The 12493-nt window shown below is 41.8% G+C and overlaps 1 protein-coding gene across 1 annotated transcript; it reads right to left on the bottom strand.

Annotated features, from left to right (window-relative positions):
- Positions 1–2929: 2929 nt before the first annotated feature.
- Positions 2930–12115, bottom strand: NMS (neuromedin S). The gene is made up of 9 exons (XM_057743731.1): positions 12040–12115; positions 9808–9863; positions 9475–9513; positions 7875–7898; positions 7730–7783; positions 5862–5936; positions 4706–4741; positions 4060–4101; positions 2930–2968 (listed from the first exon to the last, which is right to left on the bottom strand). The coding sequence occupies exons 1-9, from the start codon at positions 12113–12115 to the stop codon at positions 2930–2932; spliced, it is 441 nt and encodes a 146-aa protein (XP_057599714.1).
- Positions 12116–12493: the final 378 nt, after the last annotated feature.

Here is a 12493-nt window from a genome sequence, read left to right as displayed (position 1 = left end):
TCCTACTCAGGACATTTAAAAACCAGCTAGGATACTCTTCTTAATATATCTAAAATTACTCTACTTAGGTGTCTAATTTATTTGGTACATTCACTGTTGGTCTTTCATCTTTCATTTTGACTTGAAAATTGTTTTCTTCCCTCTTACTTTAACCATATTCTCCTAAAGGTCCAAAGTTTCAAACAAAAGGGCTGATGTAAACAATTTCATGTGTGGTTGTATAACTTTTCACTGTGAAGATACAATGCCTTTAAAATATATGAGGAACACTGTCTTATTCTTGACCCCAGCCAGGGGCTACTTCCGTGTCCTTGGGAGACAGCCTGTGACGGTGAAGAGCTGTTGATATTGGAGACTTTTAAACTGAGTTTGAATTCTGACTCTGGCATTTAGTGAAAGACCTAAGGGCCAGCACCTCCATCTGACCAACTGGACCTGTGCACAGCCTAGTATCACATGGAAGTGGGCTTGCTCATCTTATCTTGTGCTTGTGTGGCGGGGTCTATTTGAGAAAATAGGCTTGAGACTTATTGCAAAGGCTTATAAAGGTGAATATAAAAACCTAATCCTAGAACTGTGATGTCTAAATGTAAGGAGGACTCTTAAATGTGATGAGAAGCTTGAGAGGCTTCAAAGAAAGAAGGTTGCTTGCAGTTTAGGTTCATGGCACGTGTTGTCAGGGTCCCTTCTTGCATTCCATACCCCTCAAATACCATTTACGGAGGAGGCTCTCAAGAAGGCAAAGGCCTGAGGCTCATCGTTTCTTGAAGAGTCTGGAGTTAGTATGTGGGATTTGTTTTTGTTTTTGTTTTGTTGCTGTTTTTTAATTTTATTGAAGTATAGCTGATTTACAATGTTGTGTTAATTTCTGCTGTACAGCAAAGTGACTCAGTTATACATCTCTCTCTCTCTCTATATATATATATATATATGCACACATATATATTTAGACACATGTATACACATTCTTTTTCACATTCTTTTCCATCATGGTTTACCACAGGATATTGAATACAGTTCCCTGTGCTCTACAGTAGGACACTGTTGTTTATCCATCCTGTGTGTAATAGTTTGCATCTGCTAATCCCAAACTCCCAGTCTGTCCCTAGGCAACCACAAGTCTGTTCTGCACATCTGTGAGACTGTTTCTGTTTCATAGATATGTTCATTTGTGTTGTATTTTAGATTCCACACATAAGTGATATCGTATGGTATTTGTCTGACTTACTTCGCTCAGTATGATAATCTCTAGGTCCATCCATATTGCTGCAAATGGCATGATTTCATTCTTTTTTGTGGGGTAATATTCCATTGTCTATATGTACCACATCCATTCATCTGTCAGTGGACATTTAGGTTGTTTCCGTGTCTTGACTATTGTACATAGTGCTTCCATGAACATAGGGGTGCACGTGTCTTTTCAAATTATAGTTTTGTTTGGATACAGGCCCAGGAGTGGGATTGCTGGATCATATTGGAGTTGGTATGCATTAACTTAATGATGTAACTTCAAGCCCCTGATCAGCAATAGAAGCAGCTCCCATTAGGGCAAATCCCTCTGGTACCTTTGTGTAACAAAACTCACCTTGAAATGTAATTAAAGCCAACATCCCTGAGTGCTCACTGGGTACCACCACGTTAAGCCCCTTATGTGGACCATCTCCTCAGTCATCACAAAAACGATGTGAAGGTGCAATTATCACCAACCCTGTTTTACCATGGAAATGACCAGCCCACGGTCCCCCAGCTGAAAAGCAAAGTCAGGGTCTGAAGCCACCCAGGCTCTGCCAAGCCTGTGCTCTCACCTCTCAACAACAACATGATGATCGGGACATGCTAAAACAACACCCAAACCAGCACACTGTAAACATACATATCCCATTACTTTAAAAATATACCCAATCCCTCCCCCAACACTTTCCAATAAGAAATGAAAATGTCGTGTCGATGTTACTTTATTTTTTACACAATTGAATATTCCAGTGAATAGAGGGCAAGAGAATTCTCTTTAAACACTGTTCACGGAAAGAAATTTGATGTTTGTTCAAAATAATTGCTGGATCGCCTCATCTGATCCAGGCTCCCTTCGCCGCTGAATTCTGAAGAGAAAAAAGAAAAATGTACAGGTCAGATCAAATCATTATCAGGATGGAGATGAGGCCCAGGGGCATGTTATTATAGAACATATTTTAAAATACCTCAATTTGACATGTCATAAATGCCCATAATTGGTACTCATAAGATTTATTGCTGTAACTGATTAGGTCATCAGGTCAGTGTGAGAGCTGGGGCCTCAGGGAACAGCCGGGGTGGTTGTACTTCTCAGCATCTGGACAGTTCTCTCAGGCACCTTGGTCGCTGCCAGCTGGTCCGGGTCAGGCTCCAGAAGGGAGCCTGGGATGCCTCTGAAGGACAGCAGCCTCGTGTGCCTGGGACCACATCATCGTGAGAGACAGGGGAGCCCCAGACCTGCCCGTGTACAGGGACTCCCACTGCCACAGGCCAGAGGCCAAGAAATCTCCCCAGATTTCATCTCCGGGTCTCAGAGCACCATCGATGAGTGGAGGGAATAGCGTGGCCTGGCTGTACTCGGAAATGTTCCCACTGTAGAGAACCCCGCCCCACCAAGCACGCCAGCGTGGACGTTTCCTCATCACAAGGGCCAGGTGAGAAGCCACAGAAGCTGTGGAGCTTCTGTCCCCTCACAGCTGCTGCTGGAGACAGCACGTCTGCAAAGAGCTAGCGTGGAACGAAGGCGGCATCATTTGGGACAATGCCAGCTGCAGTGGGGTCTCTGTGATGCTGAGAGCAGGAAAGGGCGGGAGCAGAGGTCCCCCTTTCTTGGAACTATCACCCCTCTGGCCCTCATGTCAGACATATAACATTTGTTTGGAGGAGAGAGCTGCAATGAGGCTGACCTTGGACGATCCTACCAGGTGTTAAAGTCAAGGTTTCTTCCATTCCTTGGCTGAAAAGAAAAATGGAGCAGCTTACAGATATTGAGACCAAACTGCCTGGAACCTGTTTCTTGGTTTCCAATCCTTTTTCTACTGGGCCTAAGGCTCTGTTCTCCTAGCTGGGGCATTAGCAGTTTCCTTGTGGGTTCATCTTGGGAGTGGGTCTGTGGGTTCTCTGGGGCAGTGCCCCAGGACCCTTGCTGCTCTTAAGGCCAGACACTGTCCCCCACCCCACCACTCCACCCCTTAGCCTCTGTTTATGTGGCAGGATGATCCCCAAACCATTCATCACAGGACTTCTTGCCCTAAAGACATTATGGAGACCCACTGTTTCTGCAAGTGCTTTCCAGAGACCAGCCACTAATTAGCAGGTCATGCAAATTTAAAAGGTGTACTTGGGGTGTCGTGGCAGGTGGGAAGCATTGGGAGTCAAGTAAGTTTAGGAAACATATAATTGAGCCATGTTAAACAGGTTGTTTTCTGAGGACATGCTGGTGTGCTCTGTAAACCTCGGAGAGTGTCAGGTACAGTGTTTTTGATCGTGTTTGATCTTTGCCGAGCATCTCTTAGGACCAATGATCACAGAATGCAGATGGAGGAGTACACGTCTAGTCTGATTTGCACATTTTTCTGCTGCAAACACTGAAGATCTAGGGGAGTGAAACATACCTAGGGAGTGTTAGATCAAGAATTAAAAGACCTTCTGTGACTCTGTGACCTTTGCAAGAGGTTCCAAGTCCCCTGGGGAAAAGGACACCTAGACTTATTTCCAGGAGGGGGCCAAGTATCCTAGACCTTCATGTGGTGGGGGCAGAGAGACACAGATCCTGACTCTGGTTGGCCCCCATGTCTGTCCATCAGCATAACTCCCACCTCCCGCCCCTGAGCTCCTCCCAGAACCCTAGTGTGCTCAGCCTGTGTCCTGCTGGACCCTTTCCTTTACAAGCGTTGAGTCACCCCCTATGTAAAGGGTGAGAAAGTTCCCCCAGTGATTCACCAGTTCATCATGGGGCTCTGGCGGGTATCATTCTACAGTAACTCCATAACTGGGGTGGTAGGAGGGAATCGAGATGAAAAAAAGGGAAGAGGAAATGTGCTTTACCCTGAAAAGGAAAAATGGTCTTTCCAAGGTGGCAGTGTGATCCTGCAACATAAAAACAGAAACCATTATGCAACCACACTGTGCAGAAAGTCTTTCAAAGATGTCTATGGCAGTGGTTTTCAAAGTGTGGTCCCAGACCCAAAACATCAATGACACCTGGGAATTTGTTAGAAATGCAGAATCTCAGGCACCTACTGAATTTCTGGGGTTGGGGTCCAGCCATCTGAATTTTAACAAGGTCCCAGGTGTTAAAGGTGCACAGTCAACTTGGAGAAGCACCGGTATATGGGGTCCCTGCCACCTGCAGCACCCCTCCCAGATTTGCACAAGTGGCCTGTGTGCCCGTGAGCCAGAAAGCAAATCTCCAGGAGCAGATGGCCCCAGGTGATGCATCTGTAAGAACAAAGACGAAAGAGTACCATCCAGGGGCATCACTCCACGATTCCTTTCTGCTCTAGGACAAGCCCAGGGAAACCCAAAATTAGATGCTCAGCCTCAGAGAATGTCAAGGCATAGTGTGAGATCAATTCTTCCCAGAAGTGATCTAAAGAGGCTGCAAGGTGGCCTGGCTCCAAACACTCCCCTGTCCTTCTCTCTTTGAGAAGATTTTTCTTTGGGGGTGGTGCTCGCCACAGGGTTTACATACCTCCTTGGTAAAATCCGCTGCAGCAGTTCCAGCATCCTATGAAGGAATGAGACCCAGGTTCATTTAATAGGAAACTCATCGCTGAGGCTTGCAGTTGTGCAGTGATCCTGCCCCACTCCCGCCATTCTAAGGTAGCCGGAAGTCAGTGCAAAAGTGCCATTCAAGGAAACAGCTAACCATGGAGCCAATTACAATTTCCTTTCTGGGAAAGCTAGCATGTTTTCTTGTTTGGGTTACTCTTTGGGTCCAGGACAATGTTAAATTTGCCTGTTCTTCCCAACGGCCTCGACTTGAAATTAACTCCTGGCTTAGGCAAATTTTCAAGGATAAACCATTTCGGCTTCTTCAGCTCATCTTTGCTTGTGGATCTGGCCCAATGATGGAGGCAGTCGAACTGGAAGCCTGAGGTCAGCATCCGAGCAGACAAACTGTGTCCTGTGCTCAGGATGACCTGCGGGATTCTCAGGGAGTGAGCGATTTTCTGGGGTCTTGGCATTTTCAGAGCTAAACCGAGTAACGTCCTAGGCAAACTGGGATGAGTCGGTCACCCTACTTGGACTCACAGTGTCCAAAAATTGTGTTTGTTCCTTTGTTTTGCTACCATGCAACAAAACCTTGAGGGACATTTTGAACATTTCAGAGACATTTCAGCTGTTATCGAAACTAGTCATTTTTAAACTTAAAACTTTTAATTAATTTTTTTTGTTGTTTTTTTAATTTTTATTTTATACTAGACTACAGTTGATTTATAATGCTGTGTTAGTTTCAGGGCTCTGGGTTTTGTTCTTTTATTTTGTTTTGTTTTTGTGGGGTTTTTTTGTTTTTAAGAAACGTAGCTCTGAGATAAGAATAAAAGGGCAGGTGGGAAGCAGAGTATGTGACTAAGGCAAGCGTCCATGTCACGAGGAGAAAGAGTGAAAAAACAGAAAGTGAAAAAACAACCCAAAAACTAAAACGGAAAAAGATAAAGACCACAGAGGACGAGAAGATGGGTCACGGAGCTGGACCACAGCCTTGCCCCCCCACCCCTGCAGCCAGCCTGTGAGGCCTGTACAAGGAGAAAAAGCCAGGGAGCCCCAAGACGACGACAGGCATTCACCAGGGTTAAGTGAATTTCTAGTGGCATAAAAATATGGTGGAAGGACAAAGTACATACGCGCTGCCGAAATCTTTTCATCCTTCGGTTGGCGAGCTTGGCAGCCAGATGCATCAGAGGATGCACCGGAGGAAACTGCGGCAAAGAGGCGGTGAGGGTCAGACAGTGCCGGCTGAGGGCCCAGGGCTATGCGCGTTCCTGTCTGCTCGCCCCCTTACAAATGGGTTTAATTTTCAGAGTAAAATCCACTTCTGAGCCTAAGCCTGAAATTTTATGATTTCAATAAAGAACCGCTTGCCTTGCTAACACATTTCATTCCAACACAACACTTAAAAATATTCCCTTAGGGTAAATCAGACCAGTATCTGCATTAGCCTCAAGCATTCTGTCCTTCTTGTGTGGAGGGCACCGTCATCCTAAAGAAGCATTTCCGTGAAAATACTGTCTGGCTCCCCAGGTGTGCTCTCCTCATCTAAGGGACAAGGTGGAAGGGCAGCATCCATTACCCCTGCCCTGATGTGTTTTACTTTCCTGCATGTCTCATCTGTGACTGTCTGCACATGCTCAGACATACATACTCTGTCTTATCTAGTCCTGTGAATCCTCCCTGAATATTTTGGCTCAGAGTAAAAGTTAGTGTGTGTCACAGACACGGAGGTTATCCTTTCCCTTCCATTTTCTCTCTTTTTTTCTTTCTTTCTTTCTTTTTTTCTTTTTTTTTTTTTTTTTGGCTAGAAAGAATATTTGTTTACCTACTTATTTTTTAATTTTTATTTTTTATTGAAGTATAGTTGATTTACAATGCTGTGTTAACTTCTGATGTACAGCAACGTGACTCAGTTATACACATATATACATTCTTTTCTATATTCTTTTCCAATGGTTATCACAGGATATTGAATATAGTTCCCTGAGCTATACAGTAGGCCCTTGTTGTTTATCCATTCTAAGTATAATAGTTTGCATCTACCGACCCCAAACTCCCAATCCATTCCTCCCCTCCCCTCCTCCCGCTTGGCAACCAGAAGTCTGTTCTCTATGTCTGTGAGTCTGTTTCTGTTTTGTAGATAGGTTCATTTGTGCCATATTTTAGATTCCACATGAGTATAGCATATGGTATTTGTCTTTCTTTTTTCCCTTCCATTTTCGACCCTTTACACTTGCAGTGCCCATGGCCTGTCTTGATAACATCCCCAACCTTACCTGATCCCCATTACTAAATCTATACTACTCTTGAATCTTTGCCTTAAAGGGAAAAACATTTTGCTTGATACTCATTTATTTTAAGGATCTTCCTGAAGATTTGGAAAGCCTTGATTACATAAACAAGTGACTTTCTAATAGTAGAATTTCAATCACTGTGACTGGATTGAAATTCTACCCAAAATTCTATTCAATGACCTTTTCAATATTCTCTAAATCATACCCTGCAGAAATTCACTTCAACAATCTCTTCCTGAGGGTAACTCCAATTTATAATAAAAAAGTTAGAGGTGATGCTTTTTATTCCCACAGCATATATATACTGTGACAGTGACAAAAGATGCACACCTACAGATCACTATTGGGAATGTGGTACTTAACACTTCACAAAGCACTTTTCAAAATTTAAAACACAGAAGGTAATATGCAACAATGTAAATAGAGCTCAGTCTTAAGTGCATAATAAAAATGTTATTTCTTACTAATTTTTCCTTTTCTGTAATTTATTCTCTAGCTTTTTAGATTTGTCAGCCTCCCCCAACCCCTCCCCAGACAGGGAGAGAGATAATCCCTGCAGCCCCAGGAAAAAGCACCTAGGAAGCTGTTGCCCAGAGAGTCTGGAAGTCCTCTGTTTTTCTAAGTATCTGCATATATTAAATGGGAAGGGACAAAGGCATCAGAGGAGAGTGACTTTTACAGAAAGATGATTATGATAAAATACTGACCTCGGTTTTAACTGGATGCGTTGGCTCCTGAGTTCTGGAGTAGTGAAATAAAAACTAAACAAGAGAAAAAAGGTTGATTTTTAATTCTGTGTCACTTGCTATAAATGTAGTTGCACGCTCTTGTTACTGGGCTGGCGGTACTCACCCTTTTGTATATGTCTTGATTATCCTGGAAAGAGAATGGTGAGGGTAAGTCACATGGAATTTTACTGGGGCAGATTTCCAGTAGAAGTTACACCTGGGACCTTCCTGATTTACCTGAATATTATGAAATAAATTGGCAATCTAAAAAGAAATCCATTATACAAACTTAATAAGACTATAGTTGATGCAGAATTTTGCAAAAAGGAAAGTTGCCAGCAACGTCATTATTTTAAAACTTAATCTTGTTTTACCTTTTTGATCTTCAGTGGGAAAACATACTCTATGATGCGTTGAAGCAATACCCTAATCAATTCCCAGATAGCCATATGACTAATAGGTGTGATAAAATAACAACTGCAACTTTTAATTTGCTGCTGGGTGTACCCTAGAATTCAGTTTTCTTAGGGTTGGTTCATATTGACCACATTTTTTCCCTAAAAGCTTTCTACATGAATCTTCACTGTTCTTGCAGAAAGCCCAGCTTTTAATTTCTAAATCATTGTTCAAGCACCACCCTGTTCTGTCTGCATGGATGACAGCCCAGGAAAAGCTGTATTGGCAACATATCCTACGCAATGATATACTGTGAATGATCTTGTAAATATCTGGTTACTATTGATCTCACCTCATTTACATTTAAACATTGTTGAATCGGCTCAAGCTTCAATCAACGGAGAAGTGAAAGTTGTTAGTAACACTTCTAATTTTGTTGCTGTGAGTACATCTTCCTACGAACTTTGTGGAGAGTTTCTGCAGTAACCAATACTTCTGCTGTCTTTGTCTCTGTGTTATGCATGTACATGTACACACATGCATATGGGCACACACACACAATAATAAACCCACATTACTGACAGCAGAAGCTCAGTGGACATTAATTCTCTATTTCCTTATCATCACCATTTCTAAATCAGCAGAAAGTATTTACTATTTTTACAACTCCTGGTCTGTTTGCCAGCATCTGTTCATGAGAGAGAGAGAGAGAGAGAGAGTGTGTGTGTGTGTGTGTGTGTGTTCTGGACACCTATTGGGCAAACAGTATTTTTGTTATAACCATGTTCATCAACTTTATACCATTACCTTTCAAGCCAAAAAAAAAAAAAAAAAAACTGAGGAATTTGAAGATGACTTTCCAGATGATGGACACCAACTTTCAAAATTTCATATACACCTTCCTTACTTTATTATTTTCTTTTTAGAGAAAAAATATTTTTAAAATTTTATTTATCTATCTTGTAGATTATTTCCCCAACTAGAATATAAGTTCCATGAGAGCAGGTAGTTTCGTCTGTTTGGATCACTACTGTAACCCCACGTGACATGCAATTCTATGTTTACATGTGATTATGTATATGATATGTATATCTGATTATGGTAATTGTAAGAATGCAGATGAACTACCAATATTTTATGGTCATTTATATTTAGGAGATTCACTTGTTATTTCCTAAAACAATATTCTTACACACACACTTACACATACACACAGAATTCTCCCGTAGGTAGCAAAAGAGTGGGTTTATTTACAGATATCGACTATGGTATAAACAGGTGCACTGTTATAAATAAAAGAATTATCATATGTATATTAATTTTTTTACCTTAGGTTGTCTAGAAAGAGTTGCCCAATATGCCAGCTGCTAAAAAATGAAGAAAATGAATCAAAGATAAGTACAAATTCCTTAATCAATAGAATTAAGATTAAAATCCTAAAGTTGTCTTGTTTATGAACATTGCATTATCTTCTCACACAGTGGCCATGAATTTCAACACGACTCTCGAGATGACTTAAATGAGGCCATGAAAATGATAACAGTGAGTTTCTACTGCAGCCAAGAATCTCATCTTAAAATAGTTTTAAGTGAACATTATCCACACGAGAGTTTCAAGGCCAAAACTAAATAAAAATCTCCCATCATTGAACAATGGTGTACCTCAAGCTTCACAACATCCAAGCCATCTGAAGGATTGGCTAAAGGTCGAGGAAATCCTATTGTGAGAAATCATAAAAATTTCCATTAAAAGGAAAGAGTTTGTAGCATTAACTTTTAAATCTTTACTATGAAAAACACACAGTGATTCTATTAATATGATGTTGTTAAAAGGATTGACAAGGAAAACACACTTCTACCTACCACTAGCAAATCTAGATTTGTACTACAATTAATTTAAAATTGCATGATTTTTTATTTACCAAGAGTTAGCAAGTCAGGAAAGAGGAGAAAAAATCACTAGGTAACAACTTCATTTGCATTTTGATGGCAGTAATAAGGACAGGATATCAAGAAATGGTGCCAGTTAGTATGTGCATCAGTCAATCTTGGAACTTTTAAGAAATATGAGTATCTGTCTCTCTGCTTCATCAGACTCTTCAGAGGTGGGGCTATGGGGAAGGTTGCTACTGGTATGCAGCTGATGTCTGTGCTGTCAACTTTTATCTGACCTAAACGAAGTCTTCATCTCATTTGCATATAATACAATACTGAAGGAACAGCTAATACTGCAATTGAAAAATCAGCTGGATAGATGAAAACTAACAAGATGAAATTAAATGGGACAAATACAAGACCCTGAATTTAGATTTTTAAAATCTGAGACAGGGAATATTTGGATCAAGAGTAATATATTTTTTTAAAAAATACTAAGTGATATTTTGCTCCCTGAAATCTCCCTATGAACCAAGAAAAAGCTAAGGCAATCTTTGCTGTATTCAAATTAGTGTCCCAGCCTCAAAAGGTAACAGTCCTACTTGAAATGATAGGATATGTGGTGAGTTGAAGGAACTGAGTGTAGGTTTCTTTGGCAAAGAGACAAATTAGGAAGTGTGTGTTAAGTGCCTTCAACTATTTTGAGAACTGTCATAAGAAATATGTCTTATTCTGTGTATCCCCAAAGGGCAGAACTAGGGCTAATGGCTAGAAATTACATGTGAACAGATTTCAGCTTTATGTAAAGAAGTTTTTGATGGTTGGAGCAATTCAAAAATGCAAAATAATTCAAACCAATCCTATAGGGATTTATTAAGAGGTTCTGTGTTAACAAGACAATGATAAAGATCATAAGGACCCCATCCTCAGGGAACAGAAAATTAGATAAGAAAAAGAGGCAGGTGGATATAAATATGTAGACAAATAAATAAAATTAGTAAGAAATTTCCAAAAGTGTAACATAAACAAGATTCTATTGGAAACCAGGTGAGGCAGACACTGGCTGACTTAGGCTGGTAGTGAATTGGGTGTCACTGAAAGTAATCAAATAGGGAAATCATAGAGGTGGTCCCTGCTCTCCTGAGAGTTTAAACTGCATGTCTTCCATGGTTCCTTGCAATGCCTAGGCTTTGTGATTACACTACAGGACACAGCAAAACAAACATGCTATTTGAAATATATTTTCTGATTGAATATATTTTCAAAGATATTCTACTCCCTTAAACCAAAATTCTAATGGAAAAATCTAAAATTTTGAAACACTTTGTGTTTCCAACTGGAGCTTTCACCACTTCTTGCATCATATAGCGAGTTACCTGAAGATGGGTAACAACGGACCCCATACCCAACCCCTGTTCCCTACCAACGCACTGGTTCTCAGAAGTTGGTGAAGCTACATCCGAGTCCGGTCAGAACCTCGGACAGCGCCCAAGTCCTGGAAGACTGGGGCCTCAGCTGTGCTCCCTGGAACCCACACCCCCACCCCCCGCCCCCGCCGGGCCCACAGGAAAGGTTATGAGAAGATTCCCCTTTCCTGTGCACGCTCCCACACCGCCCCTCTCCAACTGTCCCTCAATCCTCAGCCTTTCAGACTGTAAGGTCGGTATTAAGGCCTCTGTTCTCATCTCTTCAGAATTCCAAGAGCACAAATGGCTAACACGTTGGAGCTGTCCCCGGATTCATATTCCTCACAATTTCAGTGGCACATCCTGGGGCCAGCCCTGGGAAAGGAGCTGTTTAAAGGTAGTCCCACAGGGGAAAGAAACCTCCTTCAGTAAAAGGCTGCAGCATCTAGCTCTGTCCATCCTCTCTAATGGAAACCCTTTCCAGAGGGTGGAAATGAGGGTAGGTGAGGGAATCAAGCTAGACTCCCTCCAGAAATGCCCTGAAGGGTCAAGGTCTGTCCCAGTCTTCCTTAGAGCTCAGGCCAGCTGGGGTCTGCTGAAGGGGTCCCCTTACCTGAGGAGGGAATCTGTAGCAGGCAGAAGCAATAGATGGCCAGGATGGATGGGAATTGGGTGAGAAGATGTTTCATCTTCAAAGTCCAGTTTCTCTTTGCTGGCCACAGATGTGTTCTGCTGGGACAGGAGTTGAACACTTACTAAAGTTCCACAGGCAGAGACAATCCTCGTCCCTGCACCTGACCAGCCCAGTGGAGAAGGTGCCTTTATTTGCAACGCCCTGGAGCCCATTAGCTGAGCACCAATCAGCTTTGCGCAGGAGGACTCGGCTTTCTCATAAATGTCATGCTGGGCGCTTATTTGTAGAATAATGTCCTCCTGGTGTAGGCATTGTAGAGTCATCTTTTTCAACCCAGCAATAAAAATAAAAAGCAGAGAGTCAAAATTGTTATTCTATAGTGGTTTGAGAAACATTTTTGACTCAAAAAAGGCTTTTTCTCTTTTTTTAATCA

The sequence above is a fragment of the Hippopotamus amphibius genome, chromosome 7, assembly GCF_030028045.1.
Source record: "Hippopotamus amphibius kiboko isolate mHipAmp2 chromosome 7, mHipAmp2.hap2, whole genome shotgun sequence".
Taxonomy (NCBI): Eukaryota; Metazoa; Chordata; class Mammalia; order Artiodactyla; family Hippopotamidae; genus Hippopotamus; species Hippopotamus amphibius.
This window is presented reverse-complemented; position numbering and strand designations above follow the sequence as displayed.

Coding starts and splice junctions, on each gene's coding strand:
- NMS (XM_057743731.1), bottom strand. CDS start 12,115: ATGAAACATCTTCTCACCCAATTCCCATCCATCCTGGCCATCTATTGC. Junction 7,784..7,874: donor ATCAAGACATATACAAAAGG/GTGAGTACCGCC, acceptor TCTCTTGTTTAG/TTTTTATTTCACTACTCCAG. Junction 2,969..4,059: donor GACCATTTTTCCTTTTCAGG/GTAAAGCACATT, acceptor TTTTCTTTTCAG/CCAAGGAATGGAAGAAACCT.